Source organism: Petaurus breviceps, unplaced genomic scaffold (assembly GCF_028583685.1).
Source record: "Petaurus breviceps papuanus isolate PSGF00001 unplaced genomic scaffold, PetGlider_PUasm1.0 90881, whole genome shotgun sequence".
NCBI classification, from domain to species: domain Eukaryota; kingdom Metazoa; phylum Chordata; class Mammalia; order Diprotodontia; family Petauridae; genus Petaurus; species Petaurus breviceps.
The window spans coordinates 11,258,621-11,276,092 of NW_027187369.1; the positions used below are offsets into that span (position 1 = coordinate 11,258,621).

Genomic DNA, 17,472 nt, shown 5'->3' on the forward strand with positions numbered 1-17,472 from the left:
AGCCTAGGGCTCCTTCCAATCTTTCTTGCTAGCTACCCAGAGTCAGCTATCCCAAGTAATAAAATGGCAGCTTAAAAAAAAAAGTCACCAATTCAGTCAATTTTGAGTGAACCTTATCCCTAAATTTGCAGATCAAACTTGAAGACCAAGGCCTTATTCATGTTAACACAGCAATTTAGACTAGATGTGCATGACACAGCAAACCTGAGATTAGAATCCAGATCCCCAGATTGCTGGGCCTATCCCCATTCCCCTCTTCCAATCAGTCCCAATTTGACTTAGGTTTTACCGAATGTGCTTTAAAAATGATACATATACAACGAGAGCTTTCACCTCTCCATCATTTCCTTTATGTCTCGAATCAAACCTGTCAGGCTATCAAGTAATACAACAACCTCACTGCCCTTCTGCCCAGGAGGAAGCTGAAGCTGAGTGAGACTCTCTCCAAATGCCAGGGAGATTTCTCCTCCCTGCTTCCACCCCATACAGAGTCTTGGGAATTTTTTCAAAATCCAATATATTTCCATAGCATTTACGGGAGTTTCTGTGACTTTTTTTTAGCCATCTCTTGAAATATTTCTTCTCCTCCTCTCCTTTTTGGGCCTACCAATTTCATACCCCTACCACACAAGCAGGAATTGCTTAATTGACCCTGCTGGTGGCAGGCTATTACTGCTCTCCAAATCTTTCATGAAAACTAAATAGTTTCTGTGTTAAAACCTAATTTTTTTTTTTAATCTGATTTTCAATCTTGAAGAGGCAATATGGTGTCATGGAGAGAGAGGTGACCTCTGAGCTAGAAAAAACAAAGTTCAAGTGCCACCTCTGACCAATACTGGCTGACACAAACTCTTGGCAAAAGTCACTTAATGTCAGTGCTCTAAGACCAGAAGTTGGTGAGAAGGTGCCAACTTGTGTTGGTACAAGGAGTTTCTTCACCCTGGAGTTACCTATACCAATGAAATTAAAGGTCAGTCAGTCACCAAGCATTTATTAAGCATCTACTATGTGCTGGGCATTGTGCTAAGTGCTGGGAGTACAAAGAAAGACAAAAGACAATCCCTGCTCTTCAGGAGCTCACAGTCTGATGGGGGAGGCAACGTGCAAACAACTATATACAAACTAGCTATATAAAGGATAAATTCAAGATAATCAGTAAAGGGAAGGCCCAAGAGTTAAGGATGATCAGGAAAGGCTTCTTGTAAAAGGCAGAATTTTTGCAGGGAAGGAAGCCAGGGAAGTTAGGAGGTGGACATGAGGACTGCTTGTGAGAATGGCTGAATTCAGGAAATGAACAAGTGCAAGGAGGCCAGGGTCCACTGGATTGTAGGGTATGTGGAGGAAGGAAGGCCTAAGAAGACTGGAAAGATAGCCCTAGGGCAGAAGAGGGAGCCAGGTAATGAAGGGTTTTAAAAGGCAAACAGAAGATCTGATCTTGATTTGATCCTGGAGGTAATTGGGAGCCACTGCAGTTTTATGAATAAGGGGAATGGTGACATGATCAGACCTTCTGCTTTAGAAAAACCAATTTGGCAGCTTAATAGGAGAAGGACTAGAGTGGGGAGAGACTTGAGTCAGGAAGATCAACCAGCAGGCCACTGTAATAGGTGAGGCCATGAAAACTGTACCAGGGTGGTTGTAGCGTCAGAGCAGAGAAGGGGGAATATGCAAGAGATGTTACAAAGGTAAAATAGACAAGTCTTGGCAACTGATTGAATATGGTGCATGAGAAAGTGAGGCATTCAGGATGACACCTAGATATGAGCCTAAGTAAACAGGAAGACAGTGGTGCTCTCAACAATAATGGAAAAATTGGGAGAGGGGTGGGCTTGAGGGGAATAGATAGTGATTACTATGTTTAAACTCTAATTTTATCATTTAAAAGTAAAGCTAAACAAAAAATAACTATGTACCCCTTAACATGGAATTCTTTTAAACTGCTGTATGAAATTTCTCTATTCAAAAGAAAGTGATTTTTGACCACAACTAAAAAAAACACACCTTAATTACAGGAGATCAAAATGTGGCACAAAAGGAATATCTAGATGTTCAAAATCATACCAATGCAAGCTAACTTCATTCAAGTTATAAAATACCATGCCAATAGGCTCTTACTGGATTTCTATATATGTACATAAAAAGCAGGGGTCCAAGAAGCTCTGAACCTGGAAAAAACGAAATGTAGTCTTTCCTTAGGGAAAAAGCCAAAACCAACTAAGGGAGCTAACAGACTCTAAAAAAATAAAAAATAAAAAAACAAAGCCAAAAAGCACTTCTCTAATCCAGCACTCACACAGCACTGCCACTGTATATATTCAGGTTTCTAAAGCCTACAAATCCATCATTACTAAAAGCACTTTTAAGTGGAGGAAATAGGGAAAATTGAGCTAGTTCAAAGACTTTTTTTCAATGTGTAAGATAACTAACTGGTAAACTGAATTGACTGGAATCAGAATATAGTCAACATGGTTATTTACACTACCAGAGAAAAGCAGATGTACAAATAGAAACCACCCCTTCCTCCCCATGGAAATCCAAAAATTGCTTTTATTTGACTAGGATGCAGCATTTTTTTGCCTCTGCTAAAAATCAGCTTGCATTCCTAGAGCACATATTAGCTGAGAAGCAGAAGCAAGCAGTCCCTGCTACGTGGCAGGGAGAAAGTAGGCTCCCACATTAAAAACTAGTCACTACCTGGATAATCTGAATAGAAATAGGTAGAAGTTAACTATAGACTTGTACCAGGTTACAGGAAATCATTTGTGACACTCTCATTTGCTCAAACAAACCCAACGCTCATTCAAAATCTCAACTATCATTCCTGCAGGGAAATCTCTCTTCCAGCATGGTTTCTTACTAACTCAAAAGACCCTCTGAAATATAGCTTTCCAGAAAGTCAGAGGAATACAAACTCAATCTGTCCTTTTTATGTAGTTTCCACAATTTCTTCCCTAATTTTGAATCAAACAAGCCAGACCTCTGATCCCCAATTTCGGAAGAATTGCGGCAGATGGTTTACCGATTACCACTCCTTTCATTTACTCTTGAGATTACAACTAGTCTGTACTGCAATCTGCAAATTGAGGATTTGAGAAATCCTTCATCAGATGTTTTCACTAAGCTAAAATATAGATTGTACAAACATTTTTTTCCATTGTAGAATCATAGATTTCCAACTAAAAGGGAGTTCAGAGGTCATCTAATTCAAGCCCCTCAGAATTTCACTGAGGAAAAAACAGACCAAGAGAGAAGACCTGCTCCCCAAGGTCACACAGGCAGCAGAGCCTGTCAGAGCTGGGTGTCAAAGCTGGGTTCTCTGACCCAGATACAGGATTCTTCCTACGATATCATGCTACTAATCCACCTCCTTAAATTCATAGAAGAAGAAACTGAGGCCCAGGAGGGTTCAGTGATTTGTCAGAGGCCACACAGGTAGAGAGTAAGCAATAGAAGTGGGCTTGGAATCCAGGCCCTCTGTCTAAATCCAGCACTCTGATCACTGCACTGTGCTCCCCCATCTCACTGCCCCCCCCACCTCAGGCCCCAAGACAGATAGATGCTCAGTGACTACAAACAGAAGATAGCATCAAAGCACAAAAGGCAGATCATCAGCACATAGCACCATGCCTTTTGCACATATGCGTTCAATAAAGACTGGTTTAACAATCACATTACCCATTTTGGTAATCATAGGAAGGCAGCTCTAACAATATGATTTTCAATTCCTAATTTTGTTTTAACGTGTCTCAAACTGCCAAATAAGGAGAAAGCTAAGTATAGTCATTTTAATTATAAAAAGGGAAAATGGCTAACATTAAATGAAAACTATAGATTGATAAAAAAAAAAAGTCAGTTATCTAATACTTGTAACACTAATCCTTTGACCAGGGGTACAAACAATCCAACTATCTGATTTGAGTTTTCCCTTTTCTTCTTGTCCGGGCCCCTCTCTGATGGAGGTGCTAATGAGCACCAGCCACAGGAATACCTTGGCTGAGCCTCAGAGAGAAGAGAGGACAGGTAAAGAGAGGGCTTGCATAATTCACAAACTGGCTAATCAGTAGGCCTCTTGCAAAAAGTTGATTAATTTATTCCAGCCTCCAGATGCTGAATACACAGAACCAGGCAATCATAGAACCTCAAAGCAAGGAGGTTTTTTCCCCCCTCAATTATGCCCTGGGCCTAAAAAACCCCCCAAGGGTGAAAAGCAAATGAAATTAAAATCCCTAAAGCAGATAGCAACAAAACGAGGGCTTGGGACATGATTCATACTTGATGTCACTTCAGGCAAGGCAGTAAGCTGTGCCTCTGTCAGACTCCAGCAGACGTGCACCCCGCAACTGTGCTCTTGCCACAATTCACCTTAGAGCAGATTTGGGGCACAGCTATTCAGGGTTTCATCTGTGGAGCTTAATTACCGAAATGCCCAAAGGCCTTTGTTCTAGGGGTGCTTCCTTTGTAGACACACTTTGGACAATCCTCTAAGGAAAGCTCTTATTCGATTCCTGGGACTTGCGGGCTTCAAGCTGGAAAGGACTTCCAAAAAGATGAGGAAACTAGGGCCTAGAGAGAAGGGAACTTCTGTAAGGAGATAGAGCAAGGGAATGACAGAGAGGGATTTGAACCTGGGGCCTCTGACTCTGAATTCAAGGCTCTGTTTTTTCGTTTGTTTGGGGTTTTTTTGCTTTTTGGAGGGGGGAGGGCAGGGCAATTGGGGTTAAGTGACTTGCCTAAGGTCCCATGGCTAGTGTTAAGTGTCTGAAGCTGGATTTGAACTCAGATACTTCTGACTCCAGGGCCAGTGCTCTATTCACTGTGCCACCTAGCTGCCCTAGGCTCTTTCTACTATACAAGCAGCCACCCAGTTTTACAGATCCAGTTGCCCAACACACAAAAACAGCCTGACTCCAAGCTCCCTTCAGGAGAAATCAGTACCCAGTATGTGGTAGTTGCTGTGATCTATCAAGATGCATTAGGACAGTTGAGTCAGAGCTTCAAAATAATCAAAATTCGGGCCATACAGAGTTTCACTGATGACACTTACAATTGCTCTCAGAAGGGGGTTAGAAGATATCGCATGTGCTCACTTGGACAATATGCTGCCAATTTACACCTGGAGGCAGCCAAGCTGCTAGGATGTGTACCAGCTGAAGGCTCCAAATGAAATTTCAGGGGAGTCTCATGGAGCATTTGTGACAGTATATTCTACCTGAAGAGAAAGGAAGGGCTGAGCTTCAGCACCATCAGTGTACTGATCACTCAAGCCTAAGGACGGCACATTCTCTCTAGGAAGACAGTCACTCACTCCAACCAGCCTTTCAGGGCTTTGGATCCAACACTATCTATCAAAACCTCCTAACAAAATGGTGAGCTGGCACCCTCAGGCAGCACTCCAAACAGAATACCTACACAGGAGTGTCCTGGGAACTTGTGCCTCAGCTATATTTCTTTTTTTTTTTTTTTGCCTTTTTGGAGGGCAATTGGGGTTAAGTAACTTGCCCAAGGTCACACCTTGCTAGTCAGCTATATTTCTGCTGCCATTATTCAAACCTTTAAAAGGGGGGTGGGATCTTCTCCCCTGCTTCTCCTCACTTTCTAGTCTTCCCTAATGGCATCGAGCTACTCCAGAGCACTCACACTCTCATCTCTGTCATATGGTGCTGCTGTTGGGGGCTGGGGGGTCCTTCAGGCTCTGATCCTAGGAGTCCCTTAGCCGAGTCCCCACCTGAGCCTGCTCATCCCAGGTCCTGCTCCCCTTTCTCTTTTCCCTGGCTATACTCTTAAGGTCAGCCAACTCCCCAGCCTTTCGCCTCTGACTCACTTCTTTCCTCTTTTCTAAATACACGATTTCATGAAAACTCTCTACCTCTGGCATCTTCTTTCTGTATGCCACCTGATGTTGCTTATCAGTGTTGCCACATTCTCCCTCTCAGGCTGGCACATACTCCAGGTCCCACAGGTGTACAAATTGATGTTAAAGAAAACCTCTGGGGGCGGCCAGGTAGCACAGTAAGTAAGAGCACTGTTCCAGTGTCGGGATGACCTGGGGATCGAATCTGGGCTCCGACACTTAGCACCCACCTGGCCATGTAACCTTGAGCAAGTTACTTAACCCCGATTGCTTAAAAAAAAAAAACTTTGAGTGAATAAATTATTGAAAAAAAAAAGAAAACCTCTGTCTAGCCCTTGGAAGTCTCAGCATTTTCCTTAGAATGGGTAAGATGTTCATGTTTATTGCTGACCATCTTCAGATTTTCTTCCCACATTTTCTGGGGAGGGAGATATTTTTGCCCCAAGCAAAATGCATCAGCAAAGCTGTGCCAACAACAGCTCAGAAAGCTCTTAGGAATAGATCATTTAGTTCCTGTTCTGAATTTGTTAAATAAGATACAGATTATGCCTAAATTACTCTATAAACTCTTTAGGCACACATTGCATATATATCCAGTACAAACTCATTTTGCAAATGCAAAAAAAACCAAATTTAACACACACACACACCCCATTATTCCTGATGTGATAGGTAGAAAAATCTAGGGGACATTATTTTATCATAGAAGAATCTTTAGCACCATTTTGTTGGCCCTGAAAACCTCTTTTCTACACTGTATCATGGATGTATCTGTGCTCCTCAGGGAATGAGGTAGGAAAAGACTTTTTAACAAATACAAAGAAGTGAAATGCAATAAAAAGCTAATATTAGCAAACAGTGTTGATGATACTCATATTAAGAAAGGAACATAGGAGGGGAAGCACAATCTCTGCTTTATCCTTAGACATACACATTTAAGAATTTTCACGAAGTAGAAAGAAGCTGAGAAACAGTTAGTTCTAAACCACAAAGCAAGGCCATGCTCATTCTGTGGTCGTAACAGCAATTGGCACACCATGACCCCTTAAACACAGGCAGCAATAAGACAAATGTATCTATACCAAAAACTTGATTTCATATTTGTCACAAAGATATTAGGAGCTGGCGACATGTGGTATAAACCTTAATCTTGCATAAAATAGTAAGGCTGCAGTGGTTGAACAAATACATATCTAAATATTCAGGCTCGGGGTAGTAGGTGGCACAGTGAATAGAGCACTGGCCCTGGAGTCAGGAACACCTGAGTTCAAATCCGGCCTCAGACACTTAACACTTACTAGCAGTGTGACCTTGGGCAAGTCACTTTACCCCAACTGCCCTCCAAAAAACAACAAAAACAAAAAAGCAAAATAAAAATAAAATAAAATAAATATTCAGGCTGTATGGCATGGAAAGAAAATGAAAAAACATAGTTTTCCATTGACCTATTTAAAAAACTTATTTCTTCCTCTTCATTTGATTTGTGAAAACCAGAAACACTGAAATGATGAGAAGAGCTGTTAATTCATATATAGTTGTTCTATCCTGTTCCCCCATCTCCCCACCCCAGCTAAGTTAATACCCAATAACTCTTTGCCTTAACTTCATCAAGTAGTATGAATTTCCTTGCCCCCAAAGCCAGCTGGTCCTTGTTTCTGTTCCCATTTCTAATGGGAATGTCTAATCAGATGTCTAATCAATGAAATCTTGTCACAAAGATTCTAAGAATCCCCTATAGAGCAGGATAGAGAACCCACAGAAAGATGATTCTGAGATTTATAATCACTTGGTCCCAGCTGTAAATGTCTAAGCAACAGTCTGAATTTATAATCAACTAGACCTTGTAGGAACCTCAAGACATGCCAAACCTTAAGCTACAGACCCAGTGGAGAAATGTATTGAGCCCCCTCCCCAAAAGGAAAATGGCAAGGACTTAAAGATGGACTAAAGATAAACTAAATCCAAAAGATTTTCCAGGTCTCATGCAGCCACATTTTATTTCTACTTGATTGTAACTAAGCTCACCCATTGTCCCACTCTTCTGAGAGTAAGCCTCCTGAGAGGCCAAGACCAACAGGCTTTTTGGATCCAGACGCCCCACTTGTCATTGACATCACATACGGTATACACGTACATATATATCTCGCTCTTTCCTGCCATTTCAAAGCCCCCAAACAAAACTAGTGGACATGGGAGCAGAGACAGCCTCACCACCCATGTCCTCCACAAGACTACTGCAATGCTTTGCTAGTACCCACAAAAAGAGCCTGCACCTCTGAGGCAGAAGCCACAGTCATTTAGGGAAACCTTCTAGTCTTGACAAAACCTGAGGATCCGCTATCACCAGCATCATAAGCACAGTGGAGACTCTACTGTTTGGAGAAGGACATGGCTCTGGGAAGAGAGCCATTTGCACCTATTAGTGAACACAGCAGCACATATTACTCCTTAGGCTCTGTCTAGGCCAACTATTTTTTTTTTAATATTTTCACATAGTTTTTGTAAAGTGTTTTTTCACTTTGCAAAATTATTTCCTAACTATAGCCTCATTAATTAGAGCCTAGGCAAGATGACTTCTCTTCAGCCACGTAGCTGCAGAAAACATCTGCCCCCTCCTCCTCCTCTATTTTAAATGAACTATTTATAAACAAAGTAGCCAGTTTCAGCAACCCGTTTTCTCCATGATCTTTGGAAGCAACTCTTCCTAATGCCTGGAAAGTCATTCAGTACCAAAATTAGCACACATTATCAAGGACAGACAAGATAGATGAGAAGGAAAAGAGAACAGACAAAAATGTCCAGAGCAATCCAGTAGAGGCATGTGCCCAAAGCAGGACAGGATTAATCACTAGAGTTAAGTTAACAACTAGGGGAACTTGGGACTTGTTTGCCAACCATAAGCACAGGATAGCTTAAGTGAAAAGTGAATAAGTGACTCACAAATTAGAAATGGCCTGGAAATGCCATTTAAAAGGGTTGGGAATACATTTCCAAAATAAAGTGCCTTCAGAGGCTTTTTGAAAAGATCTGTTGTTGTAAAATGTAGGATTTTACATAGTTTTGAAAGGGTATAACAATTCTGTGTAAAATAGGAAAATTCATAACATATCTCAAAGCCTTTTGTGGCAGATCTCCAAATCAGTCAACACTACCCCAACCCCTACTGCCTCCCCAATCCCACCCTCCTATATACACACACACACACACACACACACACACACACCACACACACACACACACACCACACACCCCCATTTTTGCTAGCAGGGAGGAAAGTGTTATTGGCAGCAGCAATCTCTGCCCTGCTGGGCTTCTGGGAAATTAAAAGTAACACCTTGTCCTTAATTGGTTGGCAATTCCTGGCCAGGAAGAGAAAGATTTATATTTTTTCATATCCAAAGGAAAAAAAGTTAAAAAATATTTGTGATGATATCCCCTAAGGGGCCAGAAAGGTTGCTTTTAAAAAGATTTTTACTACTGGTGGAATAACCTAAAAATTGCATATAAATTTTTGGGTAACAATATTTAAAGAAACTATGTTAGAGAATTTTGGCTTTCCCTGTTGTGTCAGATATTTGCCAAAAAAAGTTTTAAAAAACGAAACACATAGAGTAAGATCATTAGGCACAGCAACCCAGGACAACTCACTGTCTTTCTCTCTCATCCCCAGAGTTCCCCTATGTGATTGGTATGCAGGATCAACTCCCTCCCACGTAGCCAAACTTGGGGGGTGGTGGGGTGGTGGTGAGCTAACAGGAGGTCAGAGTGTAATAAAATTAGAAACATGCATGCCAAAGGGAAGTACACAAGACTTTTGAATTCTCTTTTCTGTCACCCATGCCTGCATGGAAAATTCCTCTCCCCATCAGCATTAATAACTGAATATCTTTTCAATTGTTTCGAGGTGATTTAACATTATTTTCAACACCATCTACTTTAAGTGGGCCATATCCTAATAGATATATACACATTTTTTTCTCTCACCCTTCCCTCATTCCAACCCCCCCCCCTTTTTTTTTTACCATGAACTGAGATCTGCCAAATTCGTAATATCAGGAGAAAGCATAGTAGTAATGCCTTGAAAGAGTCTCTTTGGCTGACTTTCAGTTTCCATTTCACCTAAAACCAGAAAAAAAAAATGAACTGTAAAATATATGTACTTGTTGCTTAATTGGGGTGTTTGGTTTAATTTGGGTTTTTTTTAACTGAAGCCTGCAATATTTTAATGTGCATGGCAGTTTTAGAGCTGGTTTCAGCATGTACTCGGATGGAAAAAGAAAATCCTAGTGTCAAAGTCTGACAGCCCTGAAAATTTCTTAATGATTTTTTGTAATATGTTATAGGTGTGTTTGGGGTCCTTAAAAGAAGAGCATCCCACTGGTTCCTCACAAAGACTGGATCAGGACTAAGCATAGCACTAAGAAATATTTTCAAAGAGTTTGAAGCCCACAGTAAGTAACAATTTATGGCAGATCACTGGCTAAGAACCCTCATTGTCCCCATGTCACCACCTGAATACTCAAACACTAGTAAAAAAGTAGAAGGCAGACAGGTCAAAAATGGTATAGTTGGTTCAATTTTATACATATATTTTAAAAATTGCTTAGTATAGTACTAAAAACTACCAAAAATATAATTTCAAAAACAGTCAAGCTTTATGGTGCAGATAATTATTATTAAATGAAGGATAACATGTATATATTGATATATTATATTATGATATTACTGTACATAAAATACATATATAGTCATCCAGATGCAACCAAGTTTAATTTTCTCAAAACTGATCACAAAAAAGCCTCTACCATATACTACCACTACTAATAACACTTTGCCACCATAATACAAAAATTGAAAACAATTCAGTAATATGTTAAGTCTTTACCAAAATAAATTCACACACATGAAAAGATAGAGACTTTAAAAAAATATTTTCACTACGAATCAGTATCAACCATGGGAGGATATATATTTCAGCAAGAAATGTGTAGCTCAGAGCTTAAAATTTCCAAATGTTCCCAGAGTAAAAACAAACAAACAAAAAATTTTACTTTTTCTAATAAATGTCAATTCATGTTCTATTTCTTCTTTAGCTACTCTAAGTCATGGAAATTTATTAGAGTCTGTGTTTTTCTTGTCCTTAACTGATAATAGGTAGTTTCAAGATCTACTCTTCATTTTGCAAATGTTCCCTGGTCTTTTTTTGTGTACAGCCTAGCTTGTCTGAAGAGCTCCCCCTGCTGTCCTAATTCAGAGTAGCTCTGAAATGAAACATGACTGGAGCCCAGATTAAACATATTCCACCCGCAAAGCATAATTTTAATACTCAAATGAAAACTCTCCTTAGCATCTTTTAAAAATAATCCTTCAGGATTCTAAAAAGGTCCCTGGTAGATATAAAAAACTCATAACAAATAAAAGTCTCTGTGAATAACTTAGAAAACAGAAATCAAGATAGGCTATTTTTCTGTATTTCTGCTTTTCAGGACTTGCTTCTGTAATTTATAAACTACCATCTCTTCACCACATAATGATTACAATATAGATAAATTAACAAGTAATCAAGTGTGGATACAGATTGATGAGAAAATATCACAAAGATAATTGACAGAATTCAGATTTTATAATCATGCTTGTAAGAAAAATAAACATTTCTTTGAGGATATTCCATCTTGAAATACTTTGAGAGACAGGAAATCTAGTTTCTAGTTCAAAATAAACTAAGTTTTACAATATCAAAAACATTGCCGCATACCTTTCCTTTTAATAGGACCAAGAACACTGGGCCTAATGCAGTTGATTGGACTTTGACTCCTTCTGCTAAAATATAAAGTTAAAATATTGGCATTAGAAAGACTTGAAGTACTTCCAAGGTACAAGATAAATAGTCTAAAAGCCCACAAAAAGATTCCAATTCTGAAGCTCAGTGCAACCCCAATTTTGGTATCCTAGAATAACAGTCCTGTGCAATGCAAATACCACCTGCACCACTGGCAGGCCATTTTTCCTGAAAAGACAGTACATAATGGGGAAAAAAGGGAAAAAGCCAGGTTTGAAGTCTGATCTAAAGGCTGGCAGCAAGACAAGACAATCTAAAAGAGAAGTCATTACTCAGCTCCATCTTTCTTAAATTATTTAACTTCATTTTCTTAGGGTGGCTCTCAACCAGTCTCTCAACTTTAAGGTTTTCCTCCAGGTTCCAGAATGGTGATACAAATGTCTATTTCCATACTGAGGCTTTGAGACTGTCTAGGATTACTCTTATGAATGTGATGTTTTTAAAGAGAGCATGCCACTTTACAGGGTTTTGGATCCAAAGATCATGGAAACCATTCAATTAATTACATAAAAGTAAAAATACAACATAGGATAAAAGAAGAATTTTAAAAGAGATGAGATTACTCTTTTACCAGACCAAAAAAAAAAATTCAATCAATAGAACTTTTGAGTTGGGACCTTTGAAATAACGTAGTCCAACCCTCTTATTATACAGATGAGGAAACAGAGGAACAGAAAAATTCAGGTCACGCTGCCAGTTTCCTAACAGCACAGAGACTCTGAAATGGGACTTCTGAGCCCTGGCTCTTCCCTCCCCCCCCCCCCCCCCATACTGGGATTCTGTCTACTGGAGTGAAATGAATTTGACTAAACTTTCAAAACCTATAGCAGAATCGTGTGATGGTACTGATGTTGGGTAGGGGTTCCTAACCTGGGGTACCTGAACTTTAAAAAAATCTATATATTGATAAGTCTATTTCACTGCAATTGGTTATACTTACACTTTATTTCATGCATTTAAAAATACGATTCTTAGGAGTCCATAGGCTTCACCAAATTTACTGCTGGTCCAACACCCAAAAAAGGTGAAGATAGGGGGAAAAGGTAATTCCTCTGTTCTGGCTTTCCAAGGAATTGAAAAATGTACATGAGGAATATGATTTGTCCCAAACACAACATCAACCCATTCTGCAGAATAGCAAGGGGTTTTGAGGGAATAAGAAAATTTAAACAAGAAAAGGGACAACTTATTTTTTTTTAATAACCTACTAAAAATTCCTTGTTATAAGCTAAATTATTTCATTAAAATTCCTAAAATTAAAAAGAATATCATATCTTCATTCTCTACATATATCAGTCCTACCTAACAGTATCAAATTTAAAGGTTCCTTGTGAAGCTAAGTTAATGAATCAAATAACATTTATAAAGCAAGTTCACTTACTTTGAAAATCGCCTGGTTGGACTGGGAATGGGACTTGGAGGTAGCCCATTGCTACTCACAAACATTTGTAAGGATGGTGAAAAACATTGCTAAAGAAAAGAGTGAAGATTAATACAGTTCTAGAACCCCATTGAAAAAAGCATTCTTTTTTAAGCATCTGCAGTGAAGTGCTCAGGATCATATAGGTGTTAACATAGTTTTTGAGTGTATTTCCAATGAATATTCATTTCCTCTCAAACCATTAGCTGAAATGAAAGCAGAGGGGTTTTCCCCCTTGCCTCTTGGGGTGGGAGACAGGCATTTGCAGCAGCTTTAAGTCTCTTCAATGATCCTACCTTTCCTATTCCTCTAGTGGGTGATGGTGCTGGAGAAACTGGGATGAAGTCAATTCTCTTAGGAGAAGATGATTTCTCCGACTTGTCAAAGTCATTATCACTCTGTCAACAAAAAATGTCATCTGCTTATAACAACACAGCACATCACTACTCTAGAAATATGGCAAAGTATTCTATTTGCTCTCGTAACTACCACACTTAGATTTTTAGAATACACAAATGTGCAGATCCACGAAAGGCCTCTTCTTTTTATTTAAACCTGTTTGTTTGAAAAGGAGATAAAAACTGCTATAATTTTTTCAAATGTAAGGCATATAAAAGTTGTATGGACAAGTGAAGAGAGCAAATGAATACTTTAAGGTTTTTTAAAAGCCACCTTTTAAATCAGACTTGCAAAGGAATTACCAGGCTTAAACTTTCTTCCCAGGAATGGCTTATCTGCATTGCTGTCTGCACTTCCCTGAAATACAGAAAGACCTGATCAGTACCTAGGGGCAGCACATATTGGGTTGAGTCTCCATTCTCAGGAACCACTCACCTTTCATGGGCAGCTTCTCTGTTCATCAAGTCCACTCCTTCTTCCTAAAAAGACAATGTGTACTCAGAGCTTGAAGAACATACATAAAATTCTCCCTAAGTGGGATTTTTCCCTACCTTGATTTTTAAACAACTGACCTTAAAAATTAAAAGTACATGTAGCAAAGCTAATATTCCAAAATTGCCACTTACACATTTTATCTACAAACACTGAGAGACATTTGAGTGTGATCTGGCTATATAACCCTGACTACCTCTAACTATGTAGCTTATGTTATATAACCATATAACTTATATGACTTATCTTATATAAGTCATGTAAGTTATATGACATATAATTATTCAAAAGAATTTCAGAGATTCTTTTGGAATTCTGGCTCCAAGTACAAGAGAATAAGCATCCTTATTCTAAACAAAGAAGGCATAAAAAATATTGTTAAAGAGTGGGTAAAAAAAATTTTAATTTAATTTAAATTAAAATTTACAAAAATTAAGAGTAAGGTGACTTTTTAATGTCAAAAACTGCAAAATGAAAATAAAATCAAAACATCATTTCAAAAACTTTAGATCTATGGAAGTAAAATTTACCCTTTTGATTTGATGAAGTCTGCTACTAGGAATACGAATGGGAGAAGATGACAGCAACTGGGAAAACAAATAAAAGAAAACATTCACTGTTTTCTGAATTCTAACAGTCTGCTTTCACTATTAATGTACAATTTATTCTTATATTCATATAGATAGGTATCTATTTGAATATATATATAGATTTAAAACCCAGTCATGTCAGAAATTTAGCTCTCTAAATCACTGAACATTAATGGACACAGAGGTAATACATTCAGTCTCTGGAAAGTACACCAGGTGCTGGACCTCAAAGCACCATCTGTCAATAGACAAGCGTTGACTTTACCACTTTTCCCAAATGTATTCAGACCAATGTAAATGATGTTTAAAAAAAAAAAATTCCAGCCTTGGAAATAGCCACTTCCTAACTGGCCCAGAATAAGTAACTTTTTAAACAGGATAAATAGAAAAGACTGGTCTTATTCATTTTAGTCCCAATATACATTAAAGCTAGGGGGACAGGCTAATAAGTTAGTCTAGTCTGGTGGTTTCTGAATGTAAAAAATCCATGCAATCCTACTGGTGTTTAAATAAATATTTAGATGCTACATCAAGCAGACTCTCCTTATACAATCTACATCAAGTCTAAAATGTAACCTTCAATGTGGTCCCAACTCTATGAGGGTTAGCTGCAGATGAGTTACAGATCTGCATTCATCAAGGCAGTTTCCTCGTGGGGAGTAGCCTACCCTGATGAAACAACAGCATGATCACAACAAAATTGAAACTAGTAAGAAAAGTAAAAATGTGGCCAAATGCTTCACCCAAACATTTATCACATACCCAGTATGTGCAACACAAAAGACAGTATAGGAAATACAAAGATGAACAACACACGGTACCTCTTTGGATGTTTACAGTCTAATACTGGAGGAAGACACCTCTTTACCAAACAGATGGTACCGTATTTTTTATAAACACTTCAATTCTTAAAAATTAAGTGCAATGGAAAGAGTATGAATTTTGGAGTTGAACGACCTGGATTTAAATTCCAGCTGTCAGTTACTACCTGTAGCACCTGGAACAAGTCATTTATCCTCTTTGTACTTTAAGGGGTTGGCCTAGATGACTATGGTGCCTTCCGGCTGCAGATCTCATGTCCCCTGTGATCCAAGCCAGGTAACATTTCCAAGTAGCCAATCGAATCGAACAAGTATTTATTCAGTGACTCCTATGTGCAAGGCACCAGGAAAAGTGATAGGAATATGAAAAAACAGTCCCTGACTTCGAGCCAACATTTAATGGAAGATGCATATATGACATGCAAAAAAGAGATAAACGTTTAGAGGATAAGAAAAGGCTTCTTATAGGAGATGGCACATGAGCTGAACCTTGAAAGAAGCCAGATATTCCAAGAGGTAGAAGGAGGGAAAGAATTGCAGGAATGGGAAATAGCCTCTGCAAAGGTGGAAATGGAATGCTCAGTTCAGGGAACAATTGAGGTCAGTAGTTTGGTTGGAATATAGATTGCACAAAGGGGAATTAATCTGCAATAAATCTGGAGAGGTGGTCAAGAGCCTGAGTGTGAGGGGCTTTATACAGTAATGTGAAGGATCTATATTTTCTCCAAATGAAGTTCCTTGAGCAGAAGAGACACTGGAGCTTATGCTTTAGCAAGATTATTTTGGCAGTGATGATCAATGGAGAGGGGAAAGACTTGAGCCAGAGACCATTTAGCTATGCAATCATTCAACATGCATTTATTAAGCAACTAATATATGCCAGAACTTGCTAGAGATACCAAGAAAAAAAATCAAATTGTTCATGCCCTTAAGGAGCTTACATTCTATCCCAGAAACAATATGACCATATAGAAGCACACATAAAATACAGAAATATAAGAAAGTTGGGGGTGGAAGGAGGCCCTGGCACAGCTGGTAGAATCAGTCAAGGTCTTATGTAAAAGGGGATGTCTGAGCCAAGCTTTGAATGAAATTAGGAATGCTAAGAGGGAAAAGCAAGGAGGAAATATATTCCAGATATGGAAGACAGCCAGCAAAGACGCTGAAGAAGCAGATAATTGATAAGAATGTCTTGTGTGAAGAATAGTAAGAAGGCAAATATGGCTAGACCAAAAAAATGTGTGGAGAGTGATGTGTAAAACAGCTGGAGCCAGGTTGAGAAGGGCCTTAAATACCAAATCAGAGACTTTTGGTTTTGACTCTAGGGGTGATTGGAAGCCAGTGGAATTGACCGTGTATGGGAATGGGATAGTTAGACCTGAACTTAAGAAAAATGAGTAGCAGCTAGGACTAGGAAGCCATATTGAGTCCCTGCCCCTTCAAGAAGCTTACATTCTAATGAAGGAGAAAACATATATATAAATAGGTATAGTACCAAGAAGGTAGAAAGTATTCTTAAAGGAAAAAGAATTAGTAATAGAAGGGACCCGTCTTAAAAGACCTTCTGCACAAGATGGGACTTGAGCTGAATCTTTTTTTTTTTTCAGTCAAAGAAAAACAAAGTTCATTAAAGATCCACCATATTGGCCAGACTCTTTAAGAATTCTTATCATTTGGGGCGGGTAGGTGGTGCAGTGAATAGAGCACCGCCCGTAGAGTCAGGAGGACCTGAGTTCAAATGCAGCCTCAGACACATAACACTTACTAGCCGAGTGACCTTAGGCAAGTCACTTAACCCCAACTGCCCTGCCTTCTCCCCTCTAAAAAAAAAAAGCGAAACAAAACCAAGAAATCTCACAATTGGCTAGACTGTCAAGGAATCTGAGCTAACTAGAGCTGAATCTTGAAGGAAGCCAGGGAAACTAAGAATCAGAAGGGAATAGGGATAGCATTCCAGGCATGGGGGACAGCTAGTGCAAAGGTATAGAAATGGGAGATGATAATAATAATGATAGCTAGCACTGACATCACACTTTAAGGTTTAAATATTATTTCATTTC

The 17,472-nt window shown here is 39.0% G+C and overlaps 1 protein-coding gene across 5 annotated transcripts in view; it reads right to left on the reverse strand.

The window, feature by feature from the left end:
- Nucleotides 1–17,472, reverse strand: part of LOC138150690 (PABIR family member 2-like) — a 97,240-nt gene that overhangs the window by 59,435 nt on the left and 20,333 nt on the right. For 3 of the 5 annotated variants that reach the window (XR_011165634.1, XM_069074110.1, XM_069074112.1), the window contains 7 exons: nt 14,532–14,588; nt 13,945–13,988; nt 13,812–13,866; nt 13,407–13,508; nt 13,072–13,160; nt 11,607–11,671; nt 9,874–9,970 (listed from right to left, as the gene is read on the reverse strand). Coding sequence is in view for 4 of the 5 variants with exons in the window: in XM_069074110.1 (XP_068930211.1) it covers nt 9,874–9,970; nt 11,607–11,671; nt 13,072–13,160; nt 13,407–13,508; nt 13,812–13,866; nt 13,945–13,988; nt 14,532–14,588 (509 nt within the window). In the remaining variant the exon portion in view is untranslated. The remainder of the gene's footprint in view (nt 1–9,873; nt 9,971–11,606; nt 11,672–13,071; nt 13,161–13,406; nt 13,509–13,811; nt 13,867–13,944; nt 13,989–14,531; nt 14,589–17,472) is intronic. The other 2 variants (XM_069074111.1, XM_069074113.1) reach the window with 1 other exon arrangement.